General features: G+C 49.3%; 1 protein-coding gene across 8 annotated transcripts in view; it reads right to left on the bottom strand.

The window, feature by feature from the left end:
• The window catches only part of JADE2 (jade family PHD finger 2), a 54,354-nt gene that overhangs the window by 16,466 nt on the left and 17,290 nt on the right, over positions 1-20,598 (bottom strand). For all 8 annotated transcript variants that reach the window (XM_023516223.1, XM_023516233.1, XM_023516227.1 and 5 more), the window contains 6 exons: positions 12,037-12,194; positions 6,918-7,078; positions 6,226-6,437; positions 3,970-4,137; positions 2,346-2,462; positions 736-1,200 (listed from right to left, as the gene is read on the bottom strand). In XM_023516223.1, coding sequence (XP_023371991.1) covers positions 736-1,200; positions 2,346-2,462; positions 3,970-4,137; positions 6,226-6,437; positions 6,918-7,078; positions 12,037-12,194 — 1,281 coding nt within the window. The remainder of the gene's footprint in view (positions 1-735; positions 1,201-2,345; positions 2,463-3,969; positions 4,138-6,225; positions 6,438-6,917; positions 7,079-12,036; positions 12,195-20,598) is intronic.

The raw sequence follows: 20,598 nt of genomic DNA on the forward strand, positions 1-20,598 counted from the left end.
TTGATTCGAACCCGCCACCTTAGGTGTATGTGGCTGGCGCCTTAGCCACTTGAGCCACAGGCGTCGAGCCATGAAAATTTTTAAGACAGTCTTTCTCTGTCATCCAGGCTAAAGTCCAGTGGCATCATCATAGATCACTATAAACTCAAATTCACGGGCTTCAGCAAGTTCCCTTCCTCACTCAGCAGTGGTCTTCAATTCCTGACTTCAGACAATCCTCCCACCGACGCCTCCCAGAGTGCTAGGATTATAGGTGTGAGCCACACAATCCACCTGATTCTTGCTCTTAATGTCCTAGGCTCTCAACACAGGTGAGGGGGGCAGCTCAGGAAGGCCCAGTTTGTCCACTACTGCAGATTCAAAACAGAAGCTCATGTGTTAGGATGAGGCATAGCCCACAGATTGCCAGAAATGGGGCCAGAGGCAACAGATGTTGAAAGGCCAAGTCCTTGCCCCAGCTCTGGTGCTCCCTAGCCCAGTGACTTGGGCATGGCCACCATCCCTCACCAGGCCTATGATAAGGCTGGGACAAGAACTCAGAGAATCAAGAGCTGGACACTTCTCTGTTCTGTAAAGTATCAGTCAGCCCCATGGCGTCAGAGACCTAGAAGCTCCCAGCCCTTTTACTAGCCCCTGTGTCAGAGTTCACAATCTGAGTCTGAGTGAGTGTGGCATACAAAGGCCTCTGGGCCTGGCCTGCTGGTCAGGCAGGTGGCCAGGTGGCAGGACACTCACCCTTTCCAAGTCCTGCCGCAGGTGTGTGAAGAGCTTTAGGCGGCGGTAGAGGACGTCTTGCTCCTGCTGGGCCAGGTTGTCCACCTCGTCGGTCTTGGGGGTCAGCAGTGGCTGGTTGGCATTGGCTTTCCTCTTCAGCTTCCAGTATTGGTAGACGAAATCAACCAGTGCTTCAGCCAAGTCCAGACGCTCGGCCACCTCGGCTGGCTCCACCAGCTCGTAGAAGTCTTCCTCTAGCTGCTGTAGCCGCTGCTTGCGGAGGGTCACCTTTTCTAGGTCCTCACCAGCCTGGCTGGACTCCACAGGCTCAGATGTGGGGTCACCCCGTGGGCCCCCATCACTGTGCTCCTGGCAGAAGGACTTGAATTTGACTTCATCATTGTCTGCTAATATAGTCCGCATTTCCAGGCCGTGGTCAAAGGCGCATGTGACATGAAACGCTGTGACGCAGGAAGGCATGGAACACTGGGAGGAAAGGAAGGCATCATGAAGGGAGCCCTGGTGGGAGGGGAAAAGGAAAAGGGGCTTCTCCCAGGCAGGGCTCCACGGAGAATGCAGAATGCTGGCGAGACCCTAAATAAAATGGCATGGGCTCCCAACATTCTGTGTTGATGGAGGGAATACGACAGGTAGGAAGGAGGAGCTTTGGGGCACCTACAGTGGTAACACCATACACCACGGGGAAGTCAACAATCAGAAGACAGCAGGGAAACACTTCTGGGAACAACTTGTGCAGGCAAAATGGCTCTGGGATCAGAAGGCATCAAAAGAAAGGTTGATGATGGGTCACCAACTGTGTACTCCTACAGTGTTATCCAAGATGGGGACTATAGTCCCCTTTGTTCTCTGGGAGAAGGGGCTGGACTGGGACCCCTTCCTCTTCCTCTTCCCCAGGCAGCCTTGAATGTTGGCTGTGGGCAACTGGTAACTGTCCCAGCAATCATGCACCCAACCATTAGTGGCAATTTGAGTTGCACTCACAAACCCTTGAAGCCTTACAAATGGATGAAGGCACAGCTAATGTTTGCAATGACAATTCTGTTCTGGAGAGATGAGCAAGACAAAGGATGACCTCAACTCCTACCCTCAAAGTATGGACAAGAGGCATCATCACCGGGAGCTTGTTAGAAATACAGCTCCACTCCAGACCTAGAGTCAGAACCTCTGGCAAGCAGGCCCAGCAATCTGTTTAACACCCCCTCTAGGTAATTCTCAGGCACACTAGAATTTGGGAACCACTGCTGTAGATAGATTAGTATAGCCCCTGTCCTGTGTTAGGAGAGATGATTATCTTAGTTGGAGAAGTTTGACTTCTACGTACCTTCTACAAGAAGCTAAGTTCAATGTCAGCAGTGAGGCCAATGCATTTATCAAGCCCAAAGATACTTGCTCACAGGGAGAGCCAAGTCTCAGCACTCCCATGGGGTAGTGAACCTTAGCTTCCTGGGCCTTTCCCCAATCCTTAGAGAACCTGGGGATGGAATAGTGTCCTCCTCCCAGCAGATGGGCAGGTGGAGGGTGCTGGCAGCTGCTGTTTCTGAGGGTGTCCAGGGCACAGCTCTCTCTGCAGCTGGCTCCTGGGCAGCAGAGGGGGAAAGCAGGCCACGTACCTGGATGCAGGTGCCCGTGCACTCCTTGCACAGGCTGCAGGAGAGAGCCCAGCGGCTGGCTGGGATGTGTGAGATCTTGGTGATGGGCTCCATCTTCTCTGGGCAGCCAATGCTGACCTGGGTGGGACACAGGGAGCAGAATCAGGCCTCTTGTCCCTAGCCTGCCACCAGAGGTGCCCCGACTGGACAGATGGGCAGACAGACCAGTGGTGAGGCCCCGAATCCTAAGTCCTTCCTGACACCAAATAAGAATGGCTCAAAAGCCTCCTATACTGTGGTTTTTCCTCCAATTGGTAAAAGAATGGCTCAAAAGCCTCCTAACTCCCAAGTGGACCACTGGGTGAGTCTGTGCTCATCTGTGACTGATTTTATACTATGGGTGAATATGTAATAGTGCTTATCGGTGTGTGTAGCTGGTTTGATGAGTGTGCACCTGTGACTGTGTGAATGTACATGCGTGTGTGCACGTATTCATGAACACGTGCAAGGTCTCCATCTTTCTGCATTTCAGGTCTTTGTTAATAATGTCTTCATAGTCCCAGCTATAACCTGTATTTATTTTACTCATTTTCTTCTGGGCACTAAGACAAAGCCTCAAGTCTCCTCTTGGGGGTGTATAGGGATCTCCTGGGCAGATGGATGTGCCATTGCTTAGCTCCTGCTATGGGGACAGGCAAGTAACTGTGCCCAAGTCTACTGGGCACATCCCACACCTCAAGGCCAGAGGCAGGGCACATACCCATGACTGAGGAGGGGGAAAGGGCCCCCTCGCCATAGGTCCTAAGGCAAAGATCCACGTGTCGGGGTCCTACTTGCTTCTATCTCCACTGTGACCAATCAAGGGCACGCTCAGAGGTAGTCCCAGCCTGAGATGCTGATCTAGGAGCAACTGACTACTGCTGATATAAATGACTACCAGCACCAAAATCTGCAATATGGGCTTCAGCAGGGACCTTCAGAGATGAGCCCAGGAAGGGGATGGCCATGTGCAAACAGGGCCACCTGGCCTGCTTCTGGGCATAGGCAGCACTAACCTCAATCTGGGTCAGGGCACCCAGCAGGCATGGTGCTGAAATTCTAGCAAATTTTAGCATTTCACATTTTAAATAAAATGGATAGCCTCCTGGGAGCTCAGGGCTTCTGCTGACTCACTTACTGTAGACCCAGTCTGTTGCCAATGGCCCTCCCACCTGGACTCAGGCATAGGTCCACCCTCCATCCCAGCGGTAGCCATAGCAGCAGGCCCACTATCCGCCTTTTAATCAGGCTTACTGCCTGATTTTCTTTTAGGTTGGTGGTTTATCTCTGTTTTAAACATGCACCTTGACTCTGGCTGGAACCACTGCCTAAGTTTAGATGGACCCCACAACCCCTACACTCAACTGCTTGACTTCTGTCCAGAACTCAGACCTACCTTCTTGACACCTAGTGGCCCATAAACTCATTTTTCTCACAGAAATCACTATCTGAGCTCTGCCCAAGTTCAAAGGCAAAGTCTCCTGTGTGCTGCTGCCATCTTCCCTGGCCTGTCATCTAAGATACCATCATTTTCATGTGGGCCCATCACTTTCCATCCCCAGTGCTCAGATACCTGAGCTCCATGCACATCCCCATGCCTACACACCTCAGGAATCCACAGGGCGCAGCTGACGTGCACCCACTTGGTCCCACTTCTGGTGGGCTTCAAGGCTCCTCCTCGCTTGGGGCAGAGCAGGCACTTTGGCTGGACACCCAGGGCACACGTCCGGCACAGCCAACTGCCCGTGGGTACCTTGAGGATCCCGTAGCATGCCTGGAGAGACAGCAAGTGGTTACACATCAGGGGCACTGGCCAGTCTGCTTGGTCAGTACTCAGCCGCCAGTAGTCCCAGCCCTCAGCTACACTGCTATGTACCTCTGGGCTCTGTCAAGAAGACCTCCTGAAGAGTTATAATCCAAGGAAGAGCTTTTAGAAATCTCTTTGCCTGCTTGTGTAACTGAAATGTCACCATTTCACAGTCCTCTGTGAAAGGGCTCAGATGCACCCTCTGCTGGGAGGACAGTCACTTTAGCCAGAGGTTCCTAACCAGCAATGGACCTTAGGAGGCTCCTCAAATTGACAATAAGGTATATACTTCCTGGGACAAAGACCTAGAGCTTCCACCTTTTTCACTCGGTATCTGTGAAGAGGGCTCCTCCTGGTCGTGCTGTCATCTTGGGAAAGACACATGGACCCACAAGCTGCTGGGTATGAAGAATAGGCTACAATACCAGCCTGGTGGGGCCTCTGCTTCTGAGCTCCTGGAGGCTAGGCCAGTAACAGTGGTAAGGACAGGCACAAAGTCAGGGTCAGAGTTAGTACATTACAAATGAGACCCAGAGCCTTAATCAAGAAAGGGCCTGGCCAGGCTGGAGCTGGTTTATAATTCCAGTAATGGTAACAATGCTACATTGAGCCCTTACTATACTGTTCTAAGCAAAGAGCTCCTAGTGAACAATTTAATCCTCATAACAATAAATTTAATCCTTATAACAATTCACTTCTTCTTTTTTTTTTTTTTTTGAGATAGTGTCTCACTTTGTCCCCCTCAGTAGAGTGCCATGGAATCATAATAACTCACAGTGACCTCAAACATTTGAGCTCAAGCAATTCTCTTGTCTCAGCCTCCTAGTAGTTGGGACTATAGGTGCCTGCCACAATGCCCGGCTATTTTTTTTAAGAGATGGGGGTCTAACACTTGCTCAAGCTGGTCTCAAACCCTGTGAATTTAGGCAATCCACCCACCTTGGCCTCCCAGAGTGCTAGGATTATAGGCATGAGCCACTGTGCCTGGTCAATAATTCACTTCTTTTTTTCTTTTTCTTTTTTCAATGGAGACAGAGACTCACTCTATTGCCCAAGCTAGAGTGCCATGGCATCAGCTTATAGTTCACAGCAAGCTCAAATTCCGGGGTTTAAACAATACACCTACCTGCCTCAGCATCCCGAGTAGCTGGGACTACAGGCACTCACCACAACACCCAGCTAATTTTTTCCTAATTTTAGTAGAGATGGGGTCTCACTCTTGTTCAGGCTGGTCTCGAACCCCTGAGCTCAAACAATCCTCCTGCCATTGCCTCCCAGAGTGCTAAGATAACAGGTGTGAGCCACTGTGCCTGGCCACAATAATTCACCTTTATTTAGGAGAAATAGAGGCCTACAGAAGTTAAGAAACATGTCCAAAGGCACACACCTTGTGAAGGGAGAGCCATGACTTGAACCCAGGCAGCCTGGCTTTAGGCTTTGTTCGCAGTCACTGCACTATGCTGCCTCTTTTTTTTGGTAGCCCTCGGTAGTTCTATCGCCCTGGGTAGAGTGCCATGGCATCACAGTTCACAGCAACCTCCAACTCTTGGGCTTAGGTGATTCTCTTGCCTCAGCCTCCCAAGTAGCTTGGACTACAGACGCCCACCACAATGCTCAGCTATTTTTTGTTGCAGTTTGGCCGGGGCTAGGTTCAAACCCATCACCCTCGTATATGGGGCTGGCACCCTACCCACTAAGCCACAGGCGCCGCCCTGTGCTGCCTCTTTGTTCAAGACGTGAGTAGCAGAAAAGGAGGTACAATGGAGTGGGGTGCTCATGGGGCAGAGTCTGAGGGAAGCTGACAAGAGGAGGACAGAACGACCCCACAAAGGGTGTGTGCTCAAGTTTGGCTGGCAGGGCTGAGCCAAGGGGCCCTGGGTGTCCCTGGCACCATGGGGCACTCATACCATTCCCTTCCTACCCCTTGGCCTCTCTAAGGGCCTCTGGCCACAGTGCCCCTCTACTCCTACAGCCAGGATAACCAGCTCCAAGCAGGGGTCGACCGGGCAGCATGTACACTCTCAGTGTGGGTGAGGATGATTAGAGTCTGCCCACCTGGTGCACACAGACGTTGCACTTGTCACAGAAGACCATCTCGTTGCCATCCTCGCCCTCAGGAGAGCGGCACACATCACAGACAACATCCTCATCATACTCGATGCCCAGCCCCTCCTGCGTCTCGATGGCCCGGGCCATGTTCTGATGGCATAGAGTCTCCAGTTCCTCCAGCACACGCTCTAACGTCAGCTCATCCAGCTCTGGCCTCTCTGTGGGAGGACAGCAGAGGAGATATTAGAAGCTCTGAGGAGGCCTCAGCTCCTGGGCTGTAGGAATTTAGGGCAGGGGTATAGGAGAGTTTCCACTCATCCACTGTGTGACCTGAAGAGAAGCACCCACTGCTAGGACCTCAACTCCATCCTCTGAAAACTGAACAAGCTGACAGTATGCTTGTGACCACAGGGACACTTGTGTGTGCACAGATAGCAAGGTCCTTATAAATCATGTGCTATTACTGCCCCCATCTGACAGCTGCAGAAACTTTAGGAGGCAGAGACACAGCAGTAACTTCACCAGTCAATGATGCAGCAGGGGCATTTCCTCCAGGTCCACCTAATACCTAAGTCTGGTCTTGGCCATGGCCCTTCTGCAGGTGAAGATGCTGGTGTGGGAAGAGAGCCCTCTTTCCTATAAGAATCTACCCTGCCCTGCCTTGCCTGATCCCATTTTTAGCATAGTGGGTCACCTACCCATCTCCTTGAGCTCTGAGTTGATGAGCTCCAGCCAGTTGGCATCAATCTCATCCAGGTCATAGCGGCTACCCCCTGGCCAATCAGGCTGGGAGCCCTCGCCAAGTGCAGAGTTGCTCAGGGACATCTGGGTAGGGGGACCTTCCAACGGCGGGAGGATCCTGGAAAATCAAGAGGAGGTGTCATGAAGAGAAGGGCCCTTAGCCTCCCCAGAGAGGGGCTCTAGTGAGTTGGCCAGCCCAGCTCAGGAGCTGGTGGGCAAATGTGAAGTATGAGACTCTGATGCCAAGCGTGGCACACCTCCTTCCACCACCCCCTTCCTGCCTCCTCCATCATCTGTCCACCCACCAAAGATTCAGATGACTGTAGGTAAAATGTCTGAATTCTAAAGACCCAAAGGGCAGGGTGGAGAATGGGTATAGGAGCTGATGCATAGCCCTTGCTCACCCTGTAAATCTACCCTGCCCAGAGCACACTGCTACTATCCTCTCACTATGGTCGCTGGGCCTTTGCTAAAGCCCCATGGTCTAGATTTGCCCTGCCTGGGCTTGTAGGAGGTATCCACTAGTGCTGCCCTGTGCCAGCAACTTTGGGACAAGTGGAATGGGGCCAGCTGAACTCTAGGTCCTTCTGCATACCCTTCAAGGCTGGGGAGACGTCAAGGATTGTCCACATACCTTCACAAGTCCTGGTGCCCCGCCCTTCACCAACAACCTGAAAACCCCATGGCCGTGAGGAAAAACTAAGACCCTGTCTCCCCTGGGGTCAGGAGGAGCCCTACCAGGTTACATTGCTGCAACCCAGGGTGACCCTTTATAGACAAAAGTTCTACTGCCACAAGGACACAGTGTTGCCCATAGACCTTGTCCTTCTCCCAGATACTGTTACAAGGTCAGTGCTATGGTATTATCTGCCCCTCCAACCAAGATGGGAGGACAAATCCTTAGGACATAAAGATGGGCCTATCACAATCCCAGGATCACAGTCAGCTCAGCCCTCCCTCAGGGCCACGGCTCTGCCTCTGAGACAGCTTAGAAGGTCCTTGGCTACAAGACATGGATTCAAAGCACAGTTCCAACACTTAATGTGAGACTCTGGGTAAGCCACTTTACTTCTCTGTGCCCCAGTGTCATTCCCTCTAAAATGGGCTAATAAAGATACCTATCTTGTATAGCTGGTGAGAGGATTAAAAGGACTGATGCTTGTAAAACTCTCAGAAAAGTACCCACGCAGAGTAACCATTGTGTGCATGTGCCTGTGTGTATTTTGAAACCTCTGGATATCACCTTTCTCCTGGAATGGAATACAGGAAGCATTCTGCCTTGGCTCAACTGTCCTGGGCCTCAGCTCCTGATGCCAGTTCAAAATGCCAGCTCTTCCTACCCTCCACTGGTTACTGCTTCAGAGCCTGCCTCCTCTGGTTAGCCTGCCAGGGCTGAGGCCCCTTACCTCTGACCCTGAGAGGCCTCTTGGGGTCAGAGGCAGGACTGCCAGGGCTGTGACTCAGCAGTGACCGGGAAAACAGGGAAGGGCCCTAGATGGCACAGAGACATGGCTGAGCTCAGATAGGGATCTTGGGCTCCCCAGGTATCAGCAAGAGAGGCAGGAAAAATCAAGGAGATGGGGAGGCAGGGGCCCAAGGCATGCGAGAGAACGGCCTTCAGGCCTAGCTCCAGCCAACAGGCAGGGAGAAAGGGAAATGGTTTGGGACCACCTTATCTCACACGAGACCCATATTAAGGGTGGTCTCAGGTAATGATAATGACGGATTCCCATACCAGTAGGTGATTCCAAATAGAGGCAATACTAAAATTCTTGGTAACAAAATTCTGCCTTTGCCCATGAAACTGTTATTTGAATTAAATTCTTTTTTTGGAGATAGAGTCTCACTATGTCAGAGCAATTTTTTTTTTTTTGGAGACAGAGTCTCACAATACCTGTCTATTTTTTTGTTGTAGTTGTCATTGTTTTTTTTTTAGCAGGCCTGGGCCAGGTCTGGATCCACTAGCCCCAGTGTATGTGGTCGGTGCCCTAGCTGCTGAGCTACAGGCGCCAAGACTGAATTAAATTCTTTTTTTTTTTTTTTTTATTGTTGAGGACTCATTGAGGATATAAATTAAATTCTTAAAAAAAAAAATACAATCTAGGGCAGTGCCTGTGGCTCATGAGTAGGGTGCTGGCCCCATATACCGAGGGTAGCAGGTTCAAACCAGGCCCTGGCCAAAATGCAACAAAAAATAACCCTGTGTTGTGGTGGGCGCCTAAAGTCCCAGCTACTCAGGAGGCTGAGGCAAGAGAATCGCCTAAGCCCAAGAGCTTGAGGTTGTTGTGAGCTGTGATGCCACAGCACTCTACTGAGGGTGACAAAGTGAGACTCTGTCTAAAAAAAAAAAAATACAGTCTAGAATTTTGTTGTGAACACGCTTCACTTGTTCCCTAACACATACTAAGTGGGGCTTTTGAACAACCTTTGTTGGAATGCCCACCACCTACTGGCATAACTGCCCACACCTGCTTGCCTAGTTAGCTGCCACCTGGCCCAGCCCCTTGGGGCCAATAAGATCACTGTCTCCTCTCTGGGGAGCAGGGCTTAAGGGATTCACACCAGAAAAGGCATTTTCCGTGCTTCCTAGGATTCTCATCTTCACCTGTTTGCTGTCTTCTGGCTCTGGCTATGCAGTGAAGCTTTCCTACCAGGCATGGTGTGACCTGACCCCTGGCCACTGCCTAACCCACAGCCACAACCAGCAGGACAGAGGTCAGCTGGAAGGAGGAAGACAGCTAGGCTGATATCTATGGGAGGGGAAGGGCTCTATCCCAGATGACCAGATGCCAGAGGTTGGTTGTGCCCTGGGCCCAGACTTCTGGCCACACTAAGGTTCTCATTCAGTTCTCAGTCCAGGGAATGAACGGTTTCCCATTACTCAGAGAAATTTCAGACCAAGACCTGCCCAATGGCCAGGGATGGAAGGAACTTCCAGGCAGCAGTTGGGGGAGGACAGTCAGGGTCAGCATGCCAGGGTAATTGGGGCACAAGGCTCTCTCTTGGGGCCTAGCGGGGGCAACCCAAGGCTTGTTCCTATGACCTGTGATTTCCTGGCCTAGCCCACTACACCCTGGTGGCTATGCAGGGAATTCCCCAGAATTTCCCAACTTCCTCATCTATAAAATGGGGACAGTAGTGAGTACTTTATAAGGTGAATATGATCAAGTGAGAGATGAACATCCCAGGCTCAGCACAGCAAGTACTCAGAAACTGGGTTCCTCTAATGATTCTGATGCTGATGGTAGCTGTGCAGGCTTCCATGATGATGGCTGTACACAGTAGGAGGTACACAGGAAGGAGGAGCCAGGCTGGACACAGGGGAAAAAGAAATGTGCTGATCTGAAAGGGAGAGTACCCTTTCCCGCCCTCAGCCTATCTTCTCCAAAGCACATGGACAGGGCAGGGGTGCCTGGCTCATGTCAGTTTAGCGCAGCTGTGGGTATGCTGGGAATGCACCTAATAAAGCCAAAGCAGTCTGAACACGTGCTCTCCCCTTGATGTCAACAGATAAAGCACCCTACAGGCAGACTGAAGCCAAACTACTGGTGTGGAACCATCTGCAATTAATTACCCAGGCCAGTGGATGTTTCTGGAACCACCTGACACTGACAGCAAGTAGAAAGGACAGACTGCTGGGCCAAGCCTAATCAATCAGGACTCACCTCACTCTGTCCAGCTGGTGGCCTGCCCTGTCCCCTGGTGCCTGGGGCCCTCACACATGGGGCGGTGACTGGACATGCCTATTCTCACTTAATCCTCACCACACACCATCAGGCATACTGGTATTATCCCCATTTTACAGAGAATGCAACAGGCTCACAGAGGTCAAGTAACAGTTCTTTAGTGTGCAGAAGAGAAGGTGTGAAACTGGCTAGGAGGCTGGGCAAGGGATGCATAGAATAAATTCATGCTCTAAATTCTGCCTTATCTCAAAACAGACCTCCCCAAGCCTTCTGGAGAAGCCTGGAACTTCCCTATTCTCAGAGGGCCTCAGAGTGCCAGTAAGTGCTGGTAGACACTCAGCTCTCAAGAGTCACTGGAGAAGGACTGGCCTACCACAATATCCAGTTCCCATAGAGCACCAGTCACAGGTGCAGCTGCCAGGAGGGGACAGTTCCAATGTCAAGGGAGGTGACAGCTATGATCTTTGCCCTAGGCCCGATCTACATGGGCTCAGGCATAAGCTGCCAAGTCTGGGAGTGGATTGCCAATAAAATAAGCTGCCTAGACTAGGCAGGCTGGTCAGGGGGGAAGTCAGGACACAAGACCCCTCTGTACTAAGACATAACTTGGAGGGTTTCCCAGGGTACATAAAAAAGTACTTGGCTAAACTCTGTAGCCGGAGGCAAGACCCCTGGCTATGCGGCTACCTCCTAACAAGGGCAGTCAGTGGTCTCTCTGCCCGGTAAGATCAGCAGGCTACAAAGCCTATAGAGGACTCATCTCTGACTTGGCCTGGCAGAAGAGCCTCTCCAGAGGCTGGTAACAGCAATTGCTTCCTGGGCATCTACTCTTTGCCAGGCACTTGACTGGCCCCTAGAAGAACTCTTCCAAAACGTTCAGAAGGTCAAGAGCATGGCTTACCCCTGTCTTTAGGCTAGTTAAAAAGGCTGGAGATCTCCATGATCAGATCCACTAGGGGACCCAATTGGGATCAATATCAAACCACGGCCAGTTTTATAGTGCTTGCAGGGTGCTAGGCCCCTGCCAAATGCCTTCCATGGATCACTTAATACATCATCCCAATACTACAACTGCGTGAGGTAGATTAGTTATTATTATCAGTCACAGATAAGAAAACTAAGGCCCAGACACATTATAATTCTCATGCAAGGTCACACTGAATGTGAGTGGCAATATGAACCCAAGCACTGTGGCTCCCAGAGCCAAGGTCAAGCCCAAGCCCTTCGCCCCTCAAGTAAACTGACAGTATTTTTGGAATATTTCAAATATTCCATCATCAGATAAGAGAATAGAATACAGAATAGAGATGGGGTAGAAAAGAATCCCAGGATTGGTAGGTCCCTTACCTACACAGCAGCCTCCCCCTTTTCCCCTGCCCCAATCGCTCACCTCACCACGGGCTCTGGAATGGCCTCTGCCCCGGCAGGCACCTGTACACCTTTCTCCCATTCCTGTCGCCATGGGTCTGCCAGGATGTAGTAGTCATCTGGGCTGAGCTGGTATGAGTCGGGGATCTTCATGGCAGTGATCAAGTCTGTCCGGAAAACCTATCAGGAGAAAGAAAGGAGAAAATGGATTCAGACTGCCTCACAAGCCAGGGAAGAGGAAAATGAATGCAACTCAAGTGGGCTGCCTGCTTACTCACTTATAAATAAGAAGACAGCACGAAGTGGTAACTGTAATAAGCAACACACCTCAGAACCCAGCAAATGCTTTGCACAAGTAGTTGTCTCATAAATGTGCGAAGTGAATTCCCATTGTTGTAATTTATTAAAGAATGGAGTTTGAGTGACAGGTGAGAGTGGAACTCAGAGAGGAGGAGAAAGACTTGCAGAGAAGAGCACAAAAAAAAAAAAAAAAAGGAAAAACTTAGAGGCTAAGTTCTATGAAAGCAAAACTGTTATTATATGACTATTCAGGGAATTTCCACTGGAGGCTTACAATCATGTTATCTATTTGCGCCCACAAGCATAAGTAAAGGTATAAGTATAGGGGACCAACCCCAGGAAAACAAAAGGCCAGGACCTCACACAAATAGCCAAGGGGTGCTGGGGTTGGAGTAGCCTCCAGAGTGGTTTGGCCTGAGCCAGGACCTCCATGGTCCCTCAAAAACAAAGATACTACGTGTTCTACCTGGTACAGACCTCTACTTTTTTTTTGAGACAAGAGTCTCACTCTGTTGCCCTAGGTAGAGTGCCTTGGCATTTAATGCTCACAGCAACCTCAAACTGCTGGGCTCAAGCAATCCTCCTGTCTTAGCCTCCCAGTAGCTGGGACTACAGACGTGTGCCAACACGCCCGGTTAGTTTTTCTGTTTTTTTTTTTTTTATTGAGACAGAGTCTCACTGTTGCCCTTGGTAGAGTGCCGTAGCATCATAGCTCACAGCATCTTCAAATTCTTGGGCTTTAAGTGATTCTCTTGTCTCAGCCTCCCGAGTAGCTATGACTACAAGCTGTGACTACAAGCACCGCCAGCCTCCGTGTATGTGGCCAGAGCCTTAACCACTGAGCCATGGGCGCCAAGCCAGTTTTTCTATTTTTAGTAAAGATGTAATCTTTCTCTCGCTCAGGCTGCTCTCAAACTCCTGAGCTCAAGCGATCCACCACCTTGGCCTCCCAGAGGGCCAGGATTACAGGCAGGAGCCATCATGCAGGCCCAGGGAGCTCTACGTTAACACTCTGTGTGTGATGAGGTAGGAAGGACAGGGTTTTCTTCCTTTTTTATCAAGCCCATCCAAATCTCTCAGAGCCAGGCCATAAGTGGTCACACCCTGATGCTTTTGGTTTTCTTCTGAGCACCTGCTCACTCAGGGGCAAACTGCTCTTCCTCAAGTTCTGTCTACTCCCCCCATCTCCATGCCACAGCACTCTCTAAACCCTGCCCCAGCCAGCACTGGCAAGGTCTCCTCCCCAGCTGTCTGATCTCACTGTGACAAAGCACTGCTGTGGAATGTGATGGCACCTCTAGACACGATGTGACTCACTCAGGTACCAACTTTCTTAGTGATCATCACTTGAGAATCCTGAACTAAAAAGCTCACATGGACACAAGAGAAACCACTTCAAGAAGTACTTCAGCCTCGAACAAACTCCAAACCTATCCCTCCCAGGAGAACTCAGCATGCAGTGCTATGCTGAGGCCAAGTCAGCTCACTTACAAACCCATTCAGTGGTAACCTCTGCCTGCTGGGGGCCTGATCACTAACTCTGTGTGCTTCATTTGAATCTAGGTCTATAACCACAAGGAAAACACATTTGAAATGGGTGTACTGAGAGGCCGGGAAGCAGCATCTTGCAGAATCTAATTAACATCTGCATCTAGCTAGAGATGGCTCTGGCTTAAAAAAGGTCAGGTTTCTTGAAGACTCTATTTGCCGATATAATTTAATTGTTAGGACTAACACCCTAACATTTAATTAGGGTGCCAGTGTGAAAAAATTAAAATCAGATTACAATTAAATGCTAATTAAACAGAAGATGGAATGTGGCTAAGATTTCACAGCCCTGATAATTTGCATATCTTATTAGCAAGTAGTAACAAAGCTAATGCAAGAGCCTACATTCAGGCACTGGGTGGTTTTTGAGCAGGCTCTTCAGCAGCCCCCCTTTTTGGCTCTGCTCCCAGCAGAGGCCTCCAGAGACTCTGCCATGGCCAGCAGGGCTGGGCCTATATCTCTATGGTCCCCAGCAGGGTGAACTGACCCCAAAATGATTCACGACTGCCTCAAAGTTCTCCCAATCCAAGCAAGCCAAGTGATGCAATGTCCCAAGCTCTGTTGCTCTAATGCCTCAGGGAGTCGGCCACCTGGGACAAGCCATCATCCTGCCCCAGAAATCAAACCTACAAGAGATCAGTGTCATTGGGTGCACTCTACGGACCCATGGAGGGAGCTGCAATCTGTCACCCCCTTGGGGATTCCAGCCTATTTCAGCCTAATCACTAACTCGGGCAGTGCTAACTGCCACTCTGAGCCACTCGCCATCCCAGCCTTCCTTCCATGTATTTACACTCCTGGCAAAGCATCCAGTTGACTCAGTTGCTTTTTTCTCTCCCTAGCCATACCTGTCCTACTGCGGGCTATATTCTCAGTGCCCGGCATTGAATATAAGAGATAATTCCTTGGGGAATTATCTGATGAGTCTGAAGTCCCTAGCTGGCTCCTACAAGTTTTCTGAACCCATGAACAGAGTGAGATACCTCTTAGATACACCTAGAGGCTGAAATCCCCAACCACAGGGACCGCTGAGCACCAGGCAGTCTCCATTCTAACAGGCTTGAAGCCTAAGAATGTAGTCCCTGCCACAGTTGGAATGCCATACCAGCTGGGGAGAACAGCCTTGACCTAGGTAGGACCAGGCTGGCACTCAGAGCTCAGAGCAGGAAGTGGTCCTGGGCTTTACTTAAGAAGTCCTTCCCACTGCAGTAAGGGAAGACTGAAGAGTGTTCTGGTTCCAAGAGAGTTCCAAGTTTCATCCTGAGTTAGAGTTAGGTCACTCAGCGAGCAGACAGCAGACTGGACACTAATGGCCCTTCCAGGAGGAATCACGGAAGCACAAAGAGGGCAGCATTGTCATGTGGTATCAGGAAACACGCAGAGTGCACTACACACTAACAGTCTCAGGGCTTCTCCTAAATTAGTATATTATAATTAGTCTATATTATTAGCTCCTATGCCAACTCTGTGAGGTAGTACTACTATCTTCCCTATTTTACAGTTGAGAAGCCTGGGATTTGGGTTAAATAACCTACCGGAGGTCTACATGTTGGAAGTAACAAAGGAACCCAGGCCAAGATGACTCTCAAGCCACTTTGCACTTCCCGCAGCCTCCCAGCTCCTTTGGACCATTTGCTTACTGCCCAATGCCCTGGAGTTAACATGGAGTCAAATCAGGTGGCTTCCCCAAGAGTTAGAATATGCAAATCTGACTGTGGCCTTTGCAAGCTCCATACCCCTCAGTGGCTCTCCATTGTCCTCCCACTATACTCACACTGAAATGCAGAGCCAGGAAGGCCCTATGACCACATGGCTGCACCTGTAGTTTCCCAAGCACTTCTTACCATTTGCACCCTGTCTGGAATACTCCTCCCTTACCTACGTGAGGCTGGCACACTTCATCCTCCAGGTCTTGGTCCACCCCACATCTGCTCTGAGAAGCCTTCCCTCATCCCAGGCTGAGCTCTAGCCTCTGTATCAGAATATCCCAGTCTCTTGCCATGGCTTCTTCATTAGAAGGTGAGCTCCATGAGGTCTGTCCAACCCAGCGAAGCAAGCAGGGCCTGGCACATGCTAGGTACTAACAAATGTTGGATGACTAACAACCCATCTATGGACCAACTGCCACCTTCTTTGTTTGCTGTCCAAAGCTATAGCTGGGCAGTGGGATACTATATACCTTCCAAAGGAGCCTCTGTACAGTTATATAAAACCTGTCCATGCAGATCCTGTGGCTTAGTGGGTAAAGCGCTGGCCCCATATACCAAGGGTGGTGGGTTCAAACCCAGCCCTGGCCAAACTGCAACAAAAAGTAGTTGGGCATTGTGGCAGATGCCTGTAGTCCCAGCTACTCAGGAGGCTGAGGCAAGAGAATTGCCTAAGCCCAGGAGTTGGAGGTTGCCATGAGCTGTGATGCCACAGCACTCTACTGAGGGTGATAAAGTAACAAACAAACAAAAAAACTGTCCATAAATATGGCAGCCTGATGGTAACCTAAACATCTTTTTGTTTCAAATTGCCAGGGGTTAGCCTTGAAAAAGGCTTAATCATTCCTCTAAATAGTGCCCTTAGAATGGATACTGATGAACAAAAAGGCTTGCTGTGGCAAGAAAGTTGGAAGCTGGAAAACAAGCAATTTTCTTGCAATGTGAATGTTTACTACTTTTTTCTCTTTTGGCAGAAATCGACAAATTGTCTTTAAAGGTCTGCTGCCTAGCAACCAAGTTCTGCTGAGCTGCTTGGGAGATGTTAATTGTAGCTTCTTCAAACAGTATGAAGAATGTTTAGAGGCCTCAAACTCTAATTTAATAACCAATGTGAGCATTAGGGGTGCCAACGTAGCCCTGGAGGGGGCTGAAGACCCTGCTCTTCCAGCTGTTAAGTGTAAGGACAATGTTCCAGAAACACATCACATGGCCTTGCCCAACCTTTTTTTTTTGCAGTTTTTGGCCAGGGCCGGATTTGAACCTCCACCTCCAGTATATGAGGCTGGTGCTCTACTCCTTTGAGCCATAGGCGCCACCCCCCAACCATTCATTTTTGAGACTGAATATCATAATCATTCAAAAGTCTACCCCTCTATACCTAATTCCCAGGAAGAATTAAAAACATGAAAGTATAAGTGGAGTCTGAGTGACCTCCAAAAGCAAAATATGACAACAGGTAACTTCCAACATGCACTGACCACAAGACCAGTAGACAGCACACTAAGAGTTTTAGTATATGATCACAAGATTTGTAGATGCTATTTGAACATTTCATCCTGGGACCACAGTTTTCTGCTTTCTTCTTTTTTTTTTTTAATATAGTTTTATTTATTTATTTTTGAGATGGAGTCTCACTTTGTTATCCTTTGTGGAATGCTGTGGCATCATAGCAACTTCAAGCTCGAAGCAACTTCAAGCTCTTAAGCACAAGTGATCCTCTTGCCTCAGCCTCCAGAGAAGCTGGGATTACAGGCAACTACCATAGCACTTGGCTATTTTTAGAAATAAGATCTTGCTCTTGCTCAGGCTGGTCTCAAACTCATGAGCTCAAGAAATTCAACTGTCTAGGCCACCCAGAGTGCTAAGATTACAGGTGTGAGCCACAGTGCCCGGTGGTTTTCTGCTTTGTTTTCTTAAGGGGTGAATTACTATATCATAGATTTCAGAGTAAGAGGCACCAAGTGGAATTTTAGTTACTTAAGGAAAAACTCCAACAGTTATCACACAATTACAAAATAGAATTATTTCTGTAATTATTTGTTTAATGTCCATCTCCTCTAATAATTAGTCAAGCTGCAAAAACAAACCAAACATGTCCTGTTTATCATCGTGCTTGTTTTTGGCATAGTGCTTGGTACACAGCAGGTGTTCAAGAAATGCTGTTGGCCAGGTGCGGTAGCTCACGCCTATAATCCTAGCACTCGGGGAGGCTGAGGCAGGTGTATTGCCTGAGCTCAGGAGTTCCAGAGCTGCTTGAGCAAGAGCGAGACCCTCCCTATCTCTACTAAAAACAAAAAACTAGCTGGGTACCTGTAGTTCCAGCTACTTGGGAGGCTGAGGCAAGAGGATCTCTTGAGCCCAGGAGTTTGAGGTTGCTGTGAGCTATGATTACACCATAGCACTCTACCTAGGGTGACAGAGTGAGACTCAGCCTACCAAAAAAAAAAATAATAATAATAATACAAGAAAGAAAAAAAAAAAGAAAAGAAAGAAAAGAAATGCTGTAGAATGGGCAAATGAATTAATGAACCTGAGGATATGTTTGAAGTATGCCTAAACTCTAAACCTTCCTGTCTTGTCTTATCAGGGAGCATGGAGGGAAGAAGGTGGCCCAAAGGATTCTTCCAGGTAGAACTGAAAAACTGGTCTTGGTCACTGATCCAGAGACAATGAAAACTGCTTTGGCCAGGACTGTCTCTCCGTTTTTTTTTTTTTTGTTGTTGTTGTTGTTTTGTTTTGTTTTTGAGACAAAGTCTCACTTTGTTGCCCTTAGTAGAGTACTGTGGTGTCATAGCTCACAGCAACTTCAAACTCTTGGGCTCAATTGATTCTCTTGCCTCTGCCTCCAGAGTATCAGGATCTACAGGCACCTGCCACAACACCTGGCTATTTTTAGAGATGGGGGTCTCACTCTTGCTCAGGCTGGTCTTAAACCTGTGAGCTCAGGCAATCCACTCACTTCAGCCTCCCAGAGTGCTAGGATTATAGGCGTGAGCCACCGTGCTTGGCCCAGGACTGTCTCTCCTTGAACTCTGTCCACACTCAGAGTCTCAATGTAGAGCTTAAAGTGGCCTTTTCTTCCTCATCCCTCAAGGATTGTTTGGGGATCTTTCCCAAAGAGCCTACCTCATCACAGTCATTTTCTGAGCACCTCATCCCATTAGCAACAATAGCTTATAGGGAAAAGTAATTCCCTTGCTAGGCACACTAGGTACTATGCTGAATACTTGACATACATTGTCTTGCCTCATTCACAGTAACTCCCATTTCAGAGATGTGGAGAATGAGATGCAGAGAGGTTAAACCACTTGTCTGAGGTCTGCAATGCTCTTTAACCACAGCAGTACTGCTTGCAAACTAGACAGGTAGTTCTTTTAAAAAATCTTTCCTAGGCCGGAACCTGATAAAGAGGATCTCAGCCAAGAGCAAACTTAGTTAAAAGTAAGCATAAAAAAACACAGAAGAGCTCTGAGAATAGCTACCCTCTGCCCAGTCATGTTTCAAGCTAACACTAGGCTAAGTTGGTAAGATACTTAAAAAAAAAACAAAACACCAAGACACTCAACATCTCTTTCTTTTACTTTCATGAGGATAACAGCACTTCCTGCTCTTAAAGAGAATTTATTACACACATTTCTTTTGCAAGACAAGTCCCAGAGGCCAGAAGGCCTTTCCAGCTGGCGGATCAACACTGTTTCCGACTATACTAGAAGTAGATTCTGCCCCCCACCCCAGAGGAAGGCAGTGTGAGTCTCAAAACACAGGCACTTAGCCCAGCAGGAGGGTCCCCTCCCACCTCCACCCCACTCCCCCACCCGCCTGCCTCACAGGGTAGCAGAGGAACTGTTGGTGGGCTGGAAACTTGGCTCAAAACCATAGGGGCAAGCACAAAACCTTTTTATGGATTCTTCTGTTTTCTCTCTCACGTTTGTGGCCTTTTTTCATTTTACTACAACATATGCTATCATTGTTTTAATGTAAGATAAGTTATTTTGAACATCTGGCTAACACCTCTGGTCCTTAGGAAGGGATCTTATTTATCCTGCAGTTTTGAGCCCCCAACACGCTCTGGCCACCTTACTGTCACTTTTCATCCAGGGCAGAAGAATCCCATTTTTAAAAGCAGGGGTTAAGCCAATAACTGGGTCTTGCATCTTCACTCATTATTTTTCTTGGTGGGGGGAAGCAGTCCTTACATAAGAACAGGGTCTGGGGACACCCACTTGCTGACAGCAGAGACTATTCATCTCCTTGCTCAAGGCCCTGTCCCCTGGGAGCAAGGACTGCAGTGATACATGCAAATTATTCCTATTCCCTCATCTAGGGATATAGGAATTAGTCACCAGAGCCTATGAAGGAGCCAATAGTTGAATCAGAGCTCCTGCCAGCCCTGTTCTGGGACTACCCAGGCTTCCATCTCAGGACAGCCAGCTTCACCAGACATTCCCCATCCAGCCCCACTCACCTCTGGGACACCCCCAGGTTATACAGATAATGACCCTGCATAAACTTCATAGCAGAGCCCTGGCAGGGTTCTATAGGCTCATTTAGGGAGGGTCACAGACCTCCTCAGTGGCAAGGCCTGGGCCTTTTGGCAAAGCTGGCTGCTGCACCTCCCTTAACAAGACACTTTCTTGTGTAGCACCTGCATCCTGCTGGCAGAGGGCAAGCTCCCCAGGGATAGGGATGGTGCCTTCTGTTCCCCTAGCATTGAGCTAGGCCTACTAGGTGTTCTTGCCTGCTTGCTGATTTTAATCAGCTGCATCAGCAGCTCCTGGTCCAAAGACCCACATTGCTTCTCTGCCTACTGGCTGACTTCTGAAGACTCTGACTTCCTGAAAACACAGCTTTCTACCTCTAGACAGCCTGCCTAGGGAAATCCCCACTGCCTGGCCTGGCCTGTCCTTCCTCTTGCCTCTGTGCCCCAGGCGTGAAGAGACAGCTGGAACAGTGGCTTCCAAACTGCATGGCTGGCCTCCAGATCACACCCCCAAGAGGTCTAGGGCTGGGCAGAAATCTGTCAGTCCCCC

The sequence above is a fragment of the Otolemur garnettii genome, unplaced genomic scaffold, assembly GCF_000181295.1.
Source record: "Otolemur garnettii isolate 467f Iridium unplaced genomic scaffold, OtoGar3 scaffold00003, whole genome shotgun sequence".
NCBI lineage: Eukaryota > Metazoa > Chordata > Mammalia > Primates > Galagidae > Otolemur > Otolemur garnettii.